This window comes from Neolamprologus brichardi, chromosome 20 (genome assembly GCF_056152115.1).
Source record: "Neolamprologus brichardi isolate AB-2024 chromosome 20, ASM5615211v1, whole genome shotgun sequence".
Classification (NCBI taxonomy): domain Eukaryota; kingdom Metazoa; phylum Chordata; class Actinopteri; order Cichliformes; family Cichlidae; genus Neolamprologus; species Neolamprologus brichardi.
In genome coordinates this window covers 15,809,093-15,825,047 of record NC_142123.1, presented here as the reverse complement: position 1 = coordinate 15,825,047, position 15,955 = coordinate 15,809,093, and the positions used below count along the sequence as shown (strand labels likewise).

At 39.0% G+C, this 15,955-nt stretch overlaps 1 protein-coding gene across 1 annotated transcript; it reads right to left on the bottom strand.

Annotated features, from left to right (window-relative positions):
• Positions 1-1,421: 1,421 nt before the first annotated feature.
• gata5 (GATA binding protein 5) lies at positions 1,422-15,296 on the bottom strand. The gene is made up of 7 exons (XM_006804031.2): positions 14,999-15,296; positions 13,858-14,518; positions 9,209-9,378; positions 6,817-6,945; positions 6,517-6,601; positions 6,123-6,250; positions 1,422-2,955 (listed from the first exon to the last, which is right to left on the bottom strand). Exons 2-7 carry the CDS (start codon positions 14,375-14,377, stop codon positions 2,836-2,838), a joined length of 1,152 nt encoding a protein of 383 aa, XP_006804094.1. The 5' UTR covers positions 14,378-14,518; positions 14,999-15,296; the 3' UTR covers positions 1,422-2,835.
• Positions 15,297-15,955: the final 659 nt, after the last annotated feature.

The window sequence follows — 15,955 nt, the reverse complement described above, 5'->3', positions numbered from 1 at the left end:
TGAAAAAGTTAAATAAAAAAATAAATAAAAAGTAATCATAAAACATATGATATGGTTAACAATTATCACCTTTGCCCTTTGGAAGAAAGACTGTTGTGATCCTAGTATGGGAAAAATTTAAAATAAACATTAACCTGACTTTCTGTTGCAAGTCCGTATGAATGAAGTTCACACGAGCTGGCAGAAATAAATAAAGTTATGGATTATTAAAACTAGAGCAATCCACATTTGTGTGTGCATTTATAAAGATCATAAGAAATAATCAAAGCAATATAGCTGTAAACCAACTCTCAGTTTTCTGACACCTTTTATAATGAGCACTGCACTGGTGATCCAGCTTATGTGTTGAATATGGTTCTCTGTTGGCACTGCGTTGGCAGACAGTAGGGAGCTATGGACAGGCTCTTTTACCTGCAGAGAACGTCTCTTGCCAGATGGAGGCAGTGTCTAAAGTATGTGGTACAATTAGTCTTTGGGATGCTGTTCCTCAGGTTGCCGTTGGCCCTTCAGGCAGGCCTGGAGAAGAGCTGAGGGAAAACAGTGTTAAAAACAATGAAGTGTCCACTGAAGCCACTGTCTGTGCTTTTCATGCTGTATTTTTGTGTTTGTTTTTCTTTTTTGTTCTTTCTTCCATTGTTGGTTGGTTCCATCTCTGTTCCAGTCTACTTTCAGCCAATCAGCTTACACACAGTTTCATGATGTTGGGTTTTTAGAGGACTGCACAGGAGCATGTTTGTGTCTGCATAAGCCCACTGTAGACTAATACCTGCACAAATACACACAACTGCCTACAACAAGTATTGCAAGGCAGTAAAACAATTGACATGCATACCTAAAGTGTGGAGTGCTCTTTGCTAAAAGTAAATCTTGCAATGTGGTATAAAATCCCTGGCCATAAAATGCCTCTTGGCAGTTCAGTGGATGGTTAATTGGCAAAATGTTTCAAAATAACTTTTCTTTTGATGGTCATTGTAACAATAAAAGGGAAAAAAATAAAGTCAAATCAGATTAAAGCAGCTTAAACTTCCCAATTTATGCTTCAACTAACACTTACTTTACAAACATTACTTTATTAATATGGACCACAGCCTGAAATACTGACCCAAAAATTTATGTTTATAAAAAAGTAAAAATATCTACAAGTACTGAGATTGACTGTTGAAATAGCTGGAAATAATAATGGTAAGAAATAAAAGTAATGGCTAACAGGCTGAACTGCGACTAAAAATAAAAATAGAGTAGGTTCAATTATTTTAATTAAATGTTTTAGTTGGTGAACAGTTTCGCCAATATGATTGATAGTTAAAAGTGTTGAAAACATTTTCAGAATATTCACCTACATGAATAAAACTGGAGTGATGCTGAGCAGGCAGTTCGCTTGTACAATAAAGATTCATTCAAAAATCATTCCATTCATCAGATTTTTAAAATTTGAATCAGTTTTATTAAATTTAACAGATTCAAAGAGCACTGAAGAAAAAAGACCCAAAACAACTCCTAACAAAATAACAGTTCCTTACATATTAACAAAACACAGATAATAAATTTAGATAATAACGTTTACAACAATTTCACACTTTGTTTTGTCTTCGATTTTTGAAGAAAAAAAATAATTGCACTTTCATTAAGATCAAATTTTAGAGCAGTAAAATGGTAAAAATTCTGATATGTCATCATGTCAGAATTAAAATGACTGCTCCTGGTTTTCAAATAACTCTTGCAGGATGCATTTTATCTCTTCTGTTTCTTGTAAAAATAAATCTACCATAATCTAAGCATCACCACTTAGACACATAGAGCACAAAAGCCATTCTACATGGAGAACAGTGGGTCATAACTGGCTGGTTTTAGTGTCTACAATGACTTTTAACAGTCCTTATCTCAACACAAATAATGTGCCTATAAAAGTTAATTATCTACAAGGGAATGAGACATGTTCAACAGCCATAAAGGCATTTTCTGGATTTCTTTCTTGCAGTGACAACAACATGAAAACATGTTCTTGAAAACCTCATAGAAAACCATGACATTTTATCACATTAGTGACAGTAAGGAACATGAATGAAACTGTTATGAGGAGTCTTTGCAAGTTGCTATGACCCTTAGGTTTTAAACTTTAGTAGCATTAATAGCTATATGAATAACTGCATATTCAATGTGCCACGTGTTTCTTACCTATAGAAGAGGTGGAACTTGGCACCCGAGAAACAAAGTCTGGAGCCTTTTTTAAGCAATAAAAAATATGATCTTGTCCAAAACTAACCAAGTTGTTTTGTGCATAACCATTAACAACAAACTTTGCTTTCCCCTCTGACGATTTCAGACTGAAGCAACGAATGACCCACACGAAGTTAGATGGAAGTCATAAAAAAGGGGGCTAAAGGAGTTAAAGCTCATAAAATCAAACTCAATCATCCTTGCATTGGTTTGCTGTGTAGATTATTGCCAAAAACAGCAATATCTTTTAGCAATAGGTAGTAGTTGTTGTCCCTCTGAGGAAATGAAGTTGCTAGATATGAGTTTAGAAAAGCCAGGGCCAGTCCAGAGTCTTTGGAAAGCTCACATGCATCCTTCAAAAATGCAGTCCAGGAGAGCCGTTTATGCTTCCATTACATAGCCAGTGTGTTACAGTATATAATATAGAAAATACATTAGATGTCCTTAGAATGAAATTGTACAGTCCCTTTTGATAATAGTGGGTCATAACTGTCTGGTTATGACCCACTATGTTGGCCCTCTACAGCTTCAGAGTTGTTAAGGAGAAGTTTCAGGATGGTGGGATAACCTTACTGATCAATCAAGTCGGGTCAGTATTGCCCTTACGGCAGAGCTTGTTCATGCTTGAGACAGCGCACACCAGGAATTCTGTGGAGCCAAGGAGGTCGGAGTAAATGGAAAATCCTCATATTTAATGTCCACGTGTCCTGAGGCTGTGCTGTCCAACTGAGAAGCAGTCTACGGGAATAAAAGACATTCAAAAAATTACTAAACCTTTTTTTTGTTTTTTACAAAATGAGCATCATATTTTGCTCAAAATTACCGGAAACTAGCCATTTCACCCACAAACCTATCAACAAAGTTGTGAGGTCTAATAAGGGCAGTCAGTTTTCCCATAGATTTCTATACAACCAGATGTGTATTTGCATCCAGAGAAGTCGCTCTCTGCTGACCATTGGAATGATTGAAGGTTGAAGGCATTGTGTTCACTTTTCATACCCAGAAATTTCACCTATCTTTATATGCTACTGCATGTCAAAAAATGTCAACATTGTCAAAGTTTCTGTATTTAGAACTTCATTAAAAAAAGGCAAAGTTTCATATATTTATATATTTCAGCCTTTTGTTTTGAATTTTGATGATTAAAGCTATTCAAAAATCAGAAACACAGTATCTCAAATTACCAGAATATTTCAGAAGATCAATCAAAAAAGTATTTACACCAAAAATTACAGAAATATTCAACCTCTGTAACATATGTTCATTTCTGTACCAGTGGTTGGTTGAGGCTCCTTTCCTATGCTTCCTATCAGAGCATTGTGGAAAAGAGGCAATCAACTTGTGGAATTGCTTGGATATTAATTAAGCCCAGACTGCCTTGGGAGCAGCCATCTTTACTTTTGAATTTTACTTTTGGTATTCATCTTCCTCATGACAATACCAGTGATTTGTGGTTAAGGTCAGGGGAGTTGGTTGGCCAATCGAGCACAAGCAAACAAACCATTGGGAAATAGTTTTGGCACTGTGGGCAGGTGCTGATTACTTGTGGAAAAGGAAATTGGAATCTCTATAAAGCTTCTACAGTGTCTGCAGATGGGACATGTTCTAAAGCAAGTGTCTAAAATCGTGTGGCTGTGTCCAATTTCAACTAACAACCACCAACATCAACCAAGAAATCAAGAAAGACTGAAAACTTCACACTGCACTTTAAACACCATCAGTTCTTCGGCATGTCACTCTTTTTATGAGCTGTAAGCGATATTCATCAAAACAAAAAGGATTCATTTATTATACTTCATATAAAATGAATGTGGAATATATAATAAACCTTATATGTTTAAATTACTACTAAACAAACCACCATAATCAACATAATATTATTTTATTAAAGAAAAATACTAATAAATTCTATGGACGTAACTGGCTAGCTGACCGATTGGACTGGGTAGTGCTAGTATCCCCGGAAGTAACGATGTTAGTCAATTGCAGACATGCTCTTTCCACCCCTTTAAATTTATTGATTGAAATCTAATGTATTAATTTAATGTTTCTTTAAGTGGTTCCCAAACTTTTTTTGTTAAGCCCCCCTTTGTTTTACAAAAAAAATCTTCGCGACCCCACAACACCTAATCCCACCCACCTGCCCCCCCAGCACAAACACATCCTCCAGCCACACACACCCATATTTTGTTTTCAAACTCCATTGCGGGTTATTTCACACCTCAAACATTTAGTAAACAATTACATGAATAAAAGTAAACTGCAATAAATTACAGGTAGCAATGAAATAAATTAGCCTACTAACTCTTTTAGACTACGTCCACGGTATTTTTGAAAATGCAGTTTTTTCTATGGGTTTTCGAATCACCAAAAAATGCGATTTTTTTTTTTTAGACTCCCTATTTGCGTTTATGTGTGGACGAGGAATACAGAGTTCGTCACGTAACGTCAAAGGTATGTGCCTTTTTTCACGTCACGCTGTGCGCCACGTTATTGTTTACATGAGATAAATTTCTACAATGGCAGATAGAGACAAAATACTGTTAATCTATCTGCAGTTTTTACAGGCTTACATATACACACGCAGTTACTGTCCCTCCATTTAGAAAGACAGAGGCGTCATGGTGTGATTATTTTACGTGTAGTTTTTTTTCCTGTGTAATAATATTCAACATTGCTATCAATACATTTTTTAAAAAATGCCTCTCTGTCCAAAATGGGTTTAAAAACATAAACAGCTGTGGGATACTGTTTGTCTGTGATTTGGACAGGGGGAACAAACTGTGGCAGGATCAGCCTGATATTATTTGTATCCTGTTGTAACTTTACTGTATAAAGAGCTAACATCTCCAAAATGTCAGGAGTAGTTAGTCATTACAACAAGTGTTTGTGAACTAAAAATCAAGAATGTGGGATACTGTTTGTCCGTGATTTGGACAGCCCAGCGCGTGCTCCCCGCGCAGGCGGAAGTAATTCTGTCGCAGAGACCTACCTTGGCACTTGTGCAGGTGAAGCCAACGGGAAGATATGCTTCACCATATTTTCTAGTTTTTGGCTTGGAAGGAAGTTGGTTTGGAAACATTTTAGGCGATGCTTCATCTCCTGCTTTGCGTTTGTGTGGAAGCCCATCAAAAACCTGTCCATTATGCTAGCAGTGTCCAAGCGTTCTTTTTTTTTCTTTTCATACGCGCCCCTCCTGCAATGGAGGGCCCCACACTTTGGGAACCTCTGCTTTAAGCAATCTAGGCATAACATTTCCTTAAAGTAACTGAATGAATGGAGTCATGTCGATGAATGCATGTGATTATAGCACATTAGGCTCTATATCCCCTTCATTGACAAGTTAATTCGGATCCAGTGGATTAAACTGCAAAAAGAAACCTGTGAAGGTTTGGGAGTAGAAGAGCAAGCAAAATCCTTCAGACTTAAAACATTTATAGGTTCACGACCTGGAATTTTTAGTCACCTCTTCTTTCACATCTCTTTTTGTGAGTATGACAGAGCTCAACGTCTTAAAGATGGTACTTCCTACAATCACTTTTGTACCATTGCTCTTATTGAAATGGTTTTAGCATGTTTGAATCAAGCTGAAAAGAGCATTTTCATAAAGGTCAGACATTTCTGAAGGACCCTTAACAGCTTGAGAAATTCCAAATATTGACAAGCCATTGGCAGAGGGATATGGGAGAGACATCTAGACAGATATTTTTCACAGATGCTTCAGCAAATTTCATGTGCCGCTTACTAGCCATATGCAAGGACAGTTTAAAAAGAAAAAATAGATGCATTAAAAAAACACAAAAGAATAGCCAAAACTAAAATCTGTTGAGCAGTTGTTTAAATAATTGCTGCTCAATTTAGTCTCTACACAGTCAAATATAGAATTTGCATGGAAAACCTTTTACCTGAGTGGCAGATGTGACAGTCTGTCCAGCATAGGGTGATGGGGCCATGTTGGGTTCACTCTTAATAGTGGAAGCGTGCTCTGAGACTGACAGGGAGGTTGGGGAGCCGGTGTCAGAGGTGATAGATCCTGGAGAATCAGCAGGATGATAATATGAGCTATTATTATGTTAATACACTGAGGTGCTTTTCAGAATGGTTTGCAGATTCTGAAAAACTTTTAACCCAGAAAGGGTTAGAGAAAGCAGATTCTCAAACAATTCTGGCATAATCTTTTTGTTTTTCTTGTTTATTTCATTTCTTGTTAGTAGCTACTCACATGACTGACACTGCTTTCATTAACCAGCTTTTTCTTCTACACAGCATCCTTCATATTTTAGTGTCTGTTTGACCTACCTGTGGATGTTTTATTCTTGGGCATCTTGGGTTTCCGCTTCCTTGTCTGAATGCTCTCTTTCTTCATTGCAAGAGGTCTGGGCACCTGGAAGGAATACAGCAACACAAATAAGTTGAGTCTACCTCCCAGGCCCTAATACAACAGAGGCTACAGTGTCATGACAACCCACACAACCTCTCCTCCCACACTCTGATAACAGTGACCACAGTGCCCTTGGAGAGGTTTTACGCTGTGCAAATAATGAGCTGCTCCCTGCTGGAGCAAGAAGCTTGCTGAAAGAGCCTTTTAGCATGGCCTACCCCATGTAGCTTCATGTAGAGGCCACAGGCATTGCAGACAGGTTCTCCCTCAGCGTTGCGTCTCCACAGTGTGGTGGTGCTGGTATGGCAGTTAGTGCAGCACAAGCCAGCCCGGCGTGATGTGGTCTGCTGCAGGAGGACATATTTGAATGGTAAATTATCAACTGTCTGAAATCACAGATCACATCTTGAAGTAAGGTTTGAGAAATTGGCGTTAAGCTGTTCCCTCAACTTTTCCAATGAATTGCAGGATGCTGGTATGTTTGGTATAACAATGATGAATGCCCCCAGGCCCATGCAAAAGAGAAAATAATAACTCATTAGCTGGGCAACATGTAAAGGCAACATAAATAATTCTTTCAAGTGTGAATATCTGTTTGGTTTGGGGTGAAACAAAAGCAGCAGCAGAAAATCCCGTTGCTAAGCAGAAACTTGTCTAAAAACAGCTCAAATCAAGGGCAAGGTCAGCACAGGACAAATAAAAAAGCAGTAAAAAAAAGCCCTGTTGTGGAAATAGTTTGTTGAGTAGCTGACAGTCACAGTTGCTCTGGAGCTGGAAGTTCCTGGGAAATACAGAGCCCTTGAAGCCTCCATGCACTAACAATGCCGTTCACATTTTCTGAATTATTACTAATCAATATCTCCTTTAACCTCCTAGGACCTGGCGTCCACATATGTGGACATCACATTTTGGGTTATTTAGACCAAAATACTCAGTTTTGGTCTACATGGGCCTGATATCCACTTACGAGAACATTATACTGTTACTGTTCTATCAAAATTTTAAACAAATATCCTCATATGTGGCTCTCATTTTTCTTAAAAACAAAAATAGGGTTAAAAAAAATCTGGTAATTCTTTGTTTTTACTTTCATCAGGCCCCAATGTGACCAAATATCAAAGAGAAATTAAAAATGCATGCCGTGGAAGAGTTCGGGTCTTAGGAGGTTAAAACGAGAAACAAGATATAATAGATCTACCAAAGAATCTGGGCATAAAGACCTAAGTCACATGATAAAAATAAAGTGTTTAATAAGTGTCTTATTGAAGATTTAATACTTTGACAGTGATGCATTTTTGCTTATCTTGCTGATTACCAGTAATTCATTTCAACATTTAACTTTATACACTAATAACAAAATAACTTGGCCATTTAAGGAAAGCATGGGTGTTATCTGAATCCCTGCTTAGCTGCTTCAGTCGTCCCCTGTTTTCTCCTCATTGTTATCAAGTCTTTGCTTATTTTGGATTTCTTTTCATAATTGTGCATTAAGATACTTTCATTTTTATAAATGAAATGTCACTGGAATAACTGTTTTAAAAAAAAATAATATCAGATTACAAAAACAAACTGAAAAATTTTATATTATATTTTTATGATAAAAATTTTCTTTTTCTTTATCCCAGCTTCCCCCAGATTGATGATTTGCTGTATTTATATCAGTATAAATAGAACATGTTTGGTTTTAAACTGTAGACTGAAGAAAAACAGTCTTAACATAACTGCAGGTTCAGTTTGTAACCAGCTTGTCAAAAGCTATAAAAGCAATAACGTGCAATGTAATTTCCATTTGATGAGTAAGCCATGAGAGAAAGTTTCACAACAGAGTGTTTATTCTCATTATATTACAGTCAAATATGGTTCCAGGCACTTAAATGATAATTGTTGCATGGAGTTACCCCAGTTTGATGGAGGAGATGTTATGCCTGTTCGAAGATTTTAAGGACAAAATAATTTCAAAAAGATGTCTAGAAAGGAGCCTCTGGAGAAAAAAAATGGAACACAACAGCTTACAGTCTAGAAAAAATGTATAGTTGTTTACCTTTGAGGTAAAAATATAAGTGTGTCAGAGATGAAATATGAATTTGCATCTTTATGCTTTTTGATTATCTGCTGGTAAATTAAGGTTGTTGAAAAAAATATTTTTTTTTTATTTCTTGTTAGAATGAATAATAATCTTTTATTTTCAAGACCGTTTTCTTTTTTGATCGCTTTGATTGTTTTGCTGACTCTGCTCTCCTCTTGCAACACACAATCCGTGTGTGTACCATCCATTGGAAAAAAAATCGGAAAGGTCCCCGCATAGTAATAGTATATGTATTTTTTTAAATTATTGAATATTTGAATATTAATGAGGATTACATTTACTGATGATTTCCAATGCTATATCTGGTTGAAATACCGGAAATGATTTTATAGTTTAAATTACACCAGACGATCAGCTAAAAGAAATCGATAAATAAACAATTTGGAGTCTGTTGAATGGCAGAGTGGTTTGAAAAATGCAAATCATGAGGTAGGCTGACTCGGTATCGCCCAAGTGTAATATAGGCTACATAGTTATACTTTTTTTTAAGTTCTATGTTTTTTCGATCTATCGGCGAGTCTTACCAGTCGTTTCTGCGGCTTGATGAGGGGCCTGTTGATGCCGTTCATCTTGTGATAGAGGCCGCAGGCGTTACACAAGTAGTGCCCGGTCCCGTCTCTGCGCCACAGCGGGGTCGACACGGAGCCACAGTTGACGCACTCCCTGCCCTCCGTGGGCATGTCGTCTATCAGGTCTGAACACAGACAGGGAAAACGCACATTAGACTGAATCCATGTACACATATACCATAACTCTGCACATTACATGATTATTTCATGGCTGTTGGCCAGTTTATTTCATTTGAGTTTAGGAGATTATTTAGGCCTAAACGTTTACATGGTACCCGTGTTCACTTCCAGTTTGTCCAACGTGACCAATCTCTGACAATCTCTAACACTTCTTATCTCCGTGGTTTCACGACGTTTTGGTCTCTCTGGTACCCTTAGATGAATACATTCAAAAGACTACATGCCTTATTACAACACCTTCTTCTGAACTTTTACAGCGTACGCGGGCGTGCGTGGCGCTGTCGTGGCTACGGTCCAGTGCCTGATGAATAGCCAGGGAGGAATGTAACCCGCCACCACGCAACCCCCACCCCCCATCCCAGTCCGTATGATGAAGGGCGCTCAAACGCATGCGAATGAATCAAATAGAGGAATTTGTTTGGGGGGTAGCTTTTTCAGCGACCCCCCCCCCCCCCCCCCCCCACACACCCCACACACACACACACCCTCCGCCATCACCTCAACCTCCACATTCATCACTCTCTGACACACTGCGGACTCCTGGCATTAATTGCTCAAATACCTAATCCCTCCACCGATAAACCAGAGAAAGCGAGACAGAAAGAGCGAGCCAGACCTGTGGTAGACCACGACCGTCGGGACAAAGCTGTCCCGGACTCACCCTTTGAACTTGTGATTGTATTTCTTATCATTTCGGAAGAAAAGAATTCATCACAAAATAAAGGGCGAGTAAAACTGAAAAGGAGCGCATGCGCAACGGATTTGGGCTATCTGGGTCATTGCGTTTTAATTACCAAACACTTTACATGAATAATATTAACCGAAAGATTTTCTACTAGTTATTCATATTTAAGATGACTGAGAAGAATTAATGGGTTTATGTTTCCGTAAACGGTCCAAATTAATCTTCACAGTCAGCCTAAAGATAATCATCATCTCCAATGCTTAGGGTTGGAAATAATGACATGGGAATTTGGATTTGAGATCAAAACACTAGATTGCTTTAGAACATGACAACCCTTAAACTAAACACATATGTTACATAAAAAATACATGCGCTTAGAAAGTGAGTTAGCGTTTATAGTCATCTATGAGTAGTAAAATGATAAAACTAGCCATGATGAGATAAATGAACTCTGTAAAACAAGTTAACGTCCCATAAGTTGAATAGCCTCATGGTTAGACTCATCCCCTTGCCTGAAAATGTTTCTTTTTTGTTCAAATTAAAATAATTTATGCGTTCAAGCAGGGCCGTGCAGAGAGGTTTAAAGGGGCGGGTGCTCAAAGTTAAAAAGGGGCACATTGAACCAGGCTGAATAACAACAACACACATTCATCAAGAATCTAATATGGGAAGGGCAGGGCTGTGTTGATCTGAGACTGTAGACAGTAAAAAGTCCATAGGAGAGATGGTAGCTGATTAAACAAGTGTCATGAAATAATAACAAAATGCAAAGATTGGTGACAGCGCTTGGAACCATAAGGCAACAAAAAAACTGTGAGAAATAATTTAGGCTCTGCCTGTGAATCACTCTTTGCTTCTCTTCTTCCTTCCATCCCATCATTTCATATATCACTCTCCACTTGCTGTCTATCTGAGAACAAGGCACAACTTGCTATTGCATTAAACTATAATCTAATTATCCACACCTAACAACTCTTGCACTTAATCTATAATAAAATGACGACAGAAAAATGTTATAGCACTGCCTTTAGTAGCCTCACACAGCTCCTACTGTTCCCTCCTCATGTCCTTACCAGGCATGTCTGGACAATGTTATATCATGAGTAATATATATATTTTTAATCCATCTAAATAAAACACACACATGCACGCACACACAGTGACATTTTAGACCTTCTTTAGAATACTGTATATACTACGGGCATCACTGTGCTGATCCAGAATCCTTACATTATTATTTATTACTAGAGCTACAATAATAAAGCAATGAGGAGGGGGAAGTAATAAATATGAAATAATGTATTTATGATTCCATTTGTTTCACTATCCACTCTGTGCAGGAGCAAAGCTTATTACATTTTTAAACTGTAGAGATACAATCATTTTACTGCTGTAAAATCCTAATTTTGTCTTATTTAAAATATAAATCTAATATAATCTGCTTCTTAATGTATGTTCTTTAAAATACAGCGTGTGTTTTTTAAAATATTATAATTATAATAAGGCATAATTATGTGGACATGCATATTAGATCGTTTTTTAGTGAAATATAATCCCTCCAGAAAGGCAGGAAAAGCCCGGAAACTTCGTTTAAAACTAAATATGTTCCCTAAAACGGTGACAGAGCTACAGACCCATGACAGCCATACACAGGTAGCCAGCAGCTATGACCAGCACTACTTGTGCAGTTAATAAAAGGACAGGTAATGTTTGTTACGCTGTTGCACACACAGCACGCTCGTTTGTTTCAGTTCGTCAGTTGCAACAAGACAGCTTACCAACGTGTCCGTAATAAGCTAATACTCCTGTGTGCTATACACTACAGTGTACGCTGTACACCTACTTACTGGTTTTGTCGCATCAGTCTTTGTCTCTGAGTTAATTTGTGTTTCTCCTACAGCTCCGGACCGCTAAAAATGCGCGTGCTCTTTGTGAGCTCGTTCCCGGCTCGTAACCAGCGCGTTCTGCCGTCAAGGGCGATCATTGGTTAAATGTGATCATGTGACTGATGCAAGCCAGATCCTTTTATTTAGCAAAACTGTGATTAATAGTTAAATATTATTGCTGAGGGGCACAGACAGGACTCCGCACACACACACACATTAAAAAAAAATAAATATTTTTTTTTTAAAAAGTTGCCTCAACAAAAGGGCACTTTGGGCACCCATCAGGAAAGGGGCGGGTGCTCAAGCCCCTCTAGCCCCCCCCTCTGCACGTGCCTGCGTTCAAGTCCCCAAATGTTGATTTGGTTAATGCACTTATAATAAGTAATCGGCTGTGCGCTTTATTGCTATGTCATTAAACTTTAGCTCTACCCAGTGATTATTTAATCGTTTTTGAAATATTTAACTGCAGTATCACAAAACATCAAAGCTTGTTTCGTCCCCGTCAATCAAATTAAAAGAAAACAGGAAAGAAGCAAAACTGCACCAATAAATGTTTTTTTTTTCTTTATAGGGGCGATGGAAACTTTATTGTTAACACATTTTAACTATCAAGACTGTTCTGACAATAAACTCTGCCCAAGTATTTAAGGCCATAAAGACCGACTAGTTTTGTTTTCCTTTGTGCACAAATTTAAATGCCTGATATGTAAAACATCCATGTCAATCCTGGGACCTACAAAAAAGGGCCCACTAACAAATGTGGGCCAGAGATCCCCCATTAGTTTATGAGGATATTAATACGTTACCACTAAGAATACTGCAAGAGATTCTTCTATGAACATATATGTTCAATTATCATGTTTACCTAATGAAAAGATAAACCCATTTGAACTCACTGTTGAGCCTTTCTATAATAATGGATTCTTTAATTAAACCAACAATACACTAAAGAGTTAAATTGGGTTTCATTTATCTGTTAACATTTTTAAGTGGTGTCAAACCATCAAACTCTTCTAAATCATGAACTTCAAACACTCCTGTCTCCCCGATCCAACACGTGGCCTCCAAATAAATGCTGACGGCTACACTTAGAGACGTTTCGACTGTCTGATCAAGGTGATAACCGCTCTTATTGTCACGGCAGTGGCCCTTTTCACTGGGCTTTTCTCTCCCCGTGTGTATTGAATGTCGTGATTAAAGCAGGGAATTAAATTAACATTTTAATCGATCCTCTTTTAACGTCACTCTCTTCTTGATGGATGTGTATTGTTTAAATCTAATGTGGGATTGTTAGGGGACTTTGATTCAATCACCGACCGCATGACACAAGCATTATGTTTACAGGCCTCTCTGTCAGCCGCTGTAATAAATAACTGCCTGGCCTTTACAACCGATAAATGAGGTTTAAAAAGAACCTCTGCCATGTTAAAAACAATAACAATGATTGTGGAGCAACAACAACACCGTTTCCACGAACAAAATGTTCAGAATATTCAATTCGTCTTATTGATGCTGACATTTGGACATTAAGCAGCCAATAATTAGAAGACATAAAGCAAGCATAGACTGACGTGATTGTTATTATGTTCTTAATATTTGGAAGGAAAATGCAACAATTTAGCTTACGAGTGTTTTCAAGCGGTAATATGATCTTGTGGCTATAAAAAAACAAAACAGCAAACCCCCATTAAAACAGATTAAAAATGATCAAATTATGACAAATTATTTTATGAATAAAAAATATTTACTGTCAGTCTTTCATACTTCGTTAAAAAAATAATTTTAAAAATTCCAGTAAATCAGAGGGAACTGGGATTTCGCAATAGTTTTAGAAACTTGATTTATGTGCTTACCCAGACTGGATCTTCTCCCCGACAGACCACCTTGTCGGCCCTGCAGGCTGATCACCCCGCTTTCGAAATGTCCCGGCGTCCAGGAGGATGTCGCCATCTCGGGGCTCATGTAGGCGTACGGGTTGGAGTAGGAACCTCCGACTGAGCGCACCAGAGCGCCTCCGTACTGGTCAGCGCGAGCTCCGTTTCCGAGAACCAGCGGGCTCTGGTAGGTTGCATCTCGCCCGGTGTTGGTGCTCACGGGCGGGCTGTGCGAGTAGGAGAATCCATGTGAGGGATGGGGGCTGCTGGGCGTGAAGGAAGAGCCGTCTGTGCCGGCCTGTGGCCAGCCGTGATGACCACTGAGGCCGTGAGACTGATGGGGCGAGTCGCAGGTTTGCAGGTAGGGCAGGGTTGGCAGCATGGCAGGAACCCTGGTGGAAGGGACGTAGACGGGAGAGCTGGCCGAGGGATGGATGTAATTTCCGGTGTCATGCGTGTAATGGGACTGATTGGAAGAAAAGGCCAGGCTTTGATACATTTTTCTCTCTTTAAAATCTGCTTCCTGGCGGAAAACTGGAAAAACACGGGGAGGGCTTCCTCAGCCAGTCGCAGTACTGCGGAGATGTCCACAAATCTCATCCACACTCTCCTGAGGAACTTTTGTGCCTTGATGTGAATCCTGCATTGTTACAAATGTACAGAGAAAGAAGATAGCTGAAAAAACACTGGAAAAGTTTCATGGGCAACTGATCCACCCACCCAGCCTGTAAGCTTTATTGCGCAAAAATAAAACCTATTTTTCCCCAATCAATGAGCCATGCCAAAAGGAAAGTTCGACAGTCCGCGTCAGACATATTTCACCTATATCACCTTGAGACATGAAATGGATTAGAATGACATTAATGATCAAGGATATCTGCGCACTCGGAGGCGACTATCAGCAACCCCACACACCCTGCGCCTCCGCAGTTGGCTCATTAAATCAGAAACGGAAACCCAATCAAACACCACAAAAGATAGCGAGCTCCCCTTCCATATCTGCGATGCACATACTTTCTATCAATAGTAAACCAAAACACATAAAACGTTGATAATGGTTCTGCGCCGTGTACAAGAGGAACGCAGTTTCTTTCCAAGGGCTCTCAGTGCATTATCTCACCAGATAAGGACGGTCGGGTGATAAAGCAGTCTGGTCTTTTACCAGTCAAAATTTTCAGCATACAAGCGCAGTAGGCAAACTTTCTCCCTCCGTACCCACGCAGACAGACGATGGAGCTCAGCCGAGCCTCTCCAAATATCTCGGTTTTAGTGCGTTAAAGTTGCTCACAAGTGGTGGAAGATAAATGTAAGCAAAAGTAAAATGATTTTTTTCCAGGGGGAGGGGGAAGGGGAGTCCGGATCACTGGAGCGCTCTTCTTCCTCTGCGTATATCTGGAGATAGGTACTGTCGCTGATAATTGCTGTTATGAGTGTGCGCCTATTCGCTCTCCTACTGGAAAATTTGTACGGGAGTAAAACACGTGACACGGATCGGCGCTCTGATGTAGACCTGGGTGGGAACGGCGGAGGGGAGGGAAGGAAGGCGCTAAGGAGGGAGGACCCCTGGGTAGGACAGGGCAGGAGAGCTCAAACCTGAGAATTGAGGACTTCTAAAGTGTAAACTAATAGAACCCTGTTCTGTTTGATAGGACGAAGGATATGGAGGCTCCATTGGCACTTTATGCACAGCAGTATTCACGATCATTGCCTTTACGCTTCATTCTACGGGGGAATTTAATGCACGACTTTTTTTAAAAAAAAAAAATTCACCTGGAAAATCATGTTTTAAGGTTTTCCACATTTGAAACAAATAAAAAAATACCCGTCTTACTGCTCCCAAGGTTTCCATTTTCATTCAACAATTAAATCAGCTCCTCAAGGTATAAAAGTGCAGAATGAAACTGAAAGATACTTTTTTTAGATTAAAACTATTACGTCTACCTGTCCATTGGAAGAAGAGAAAGAAAAAGAACTAGAACAATAACCTACTGTATATAAAACAATCACTTTAGGCGGAGCTGGTAGCTCACAGAAACCAATGGGAATTATTGGTGATTCAAGCGTCAATTAACCTTTG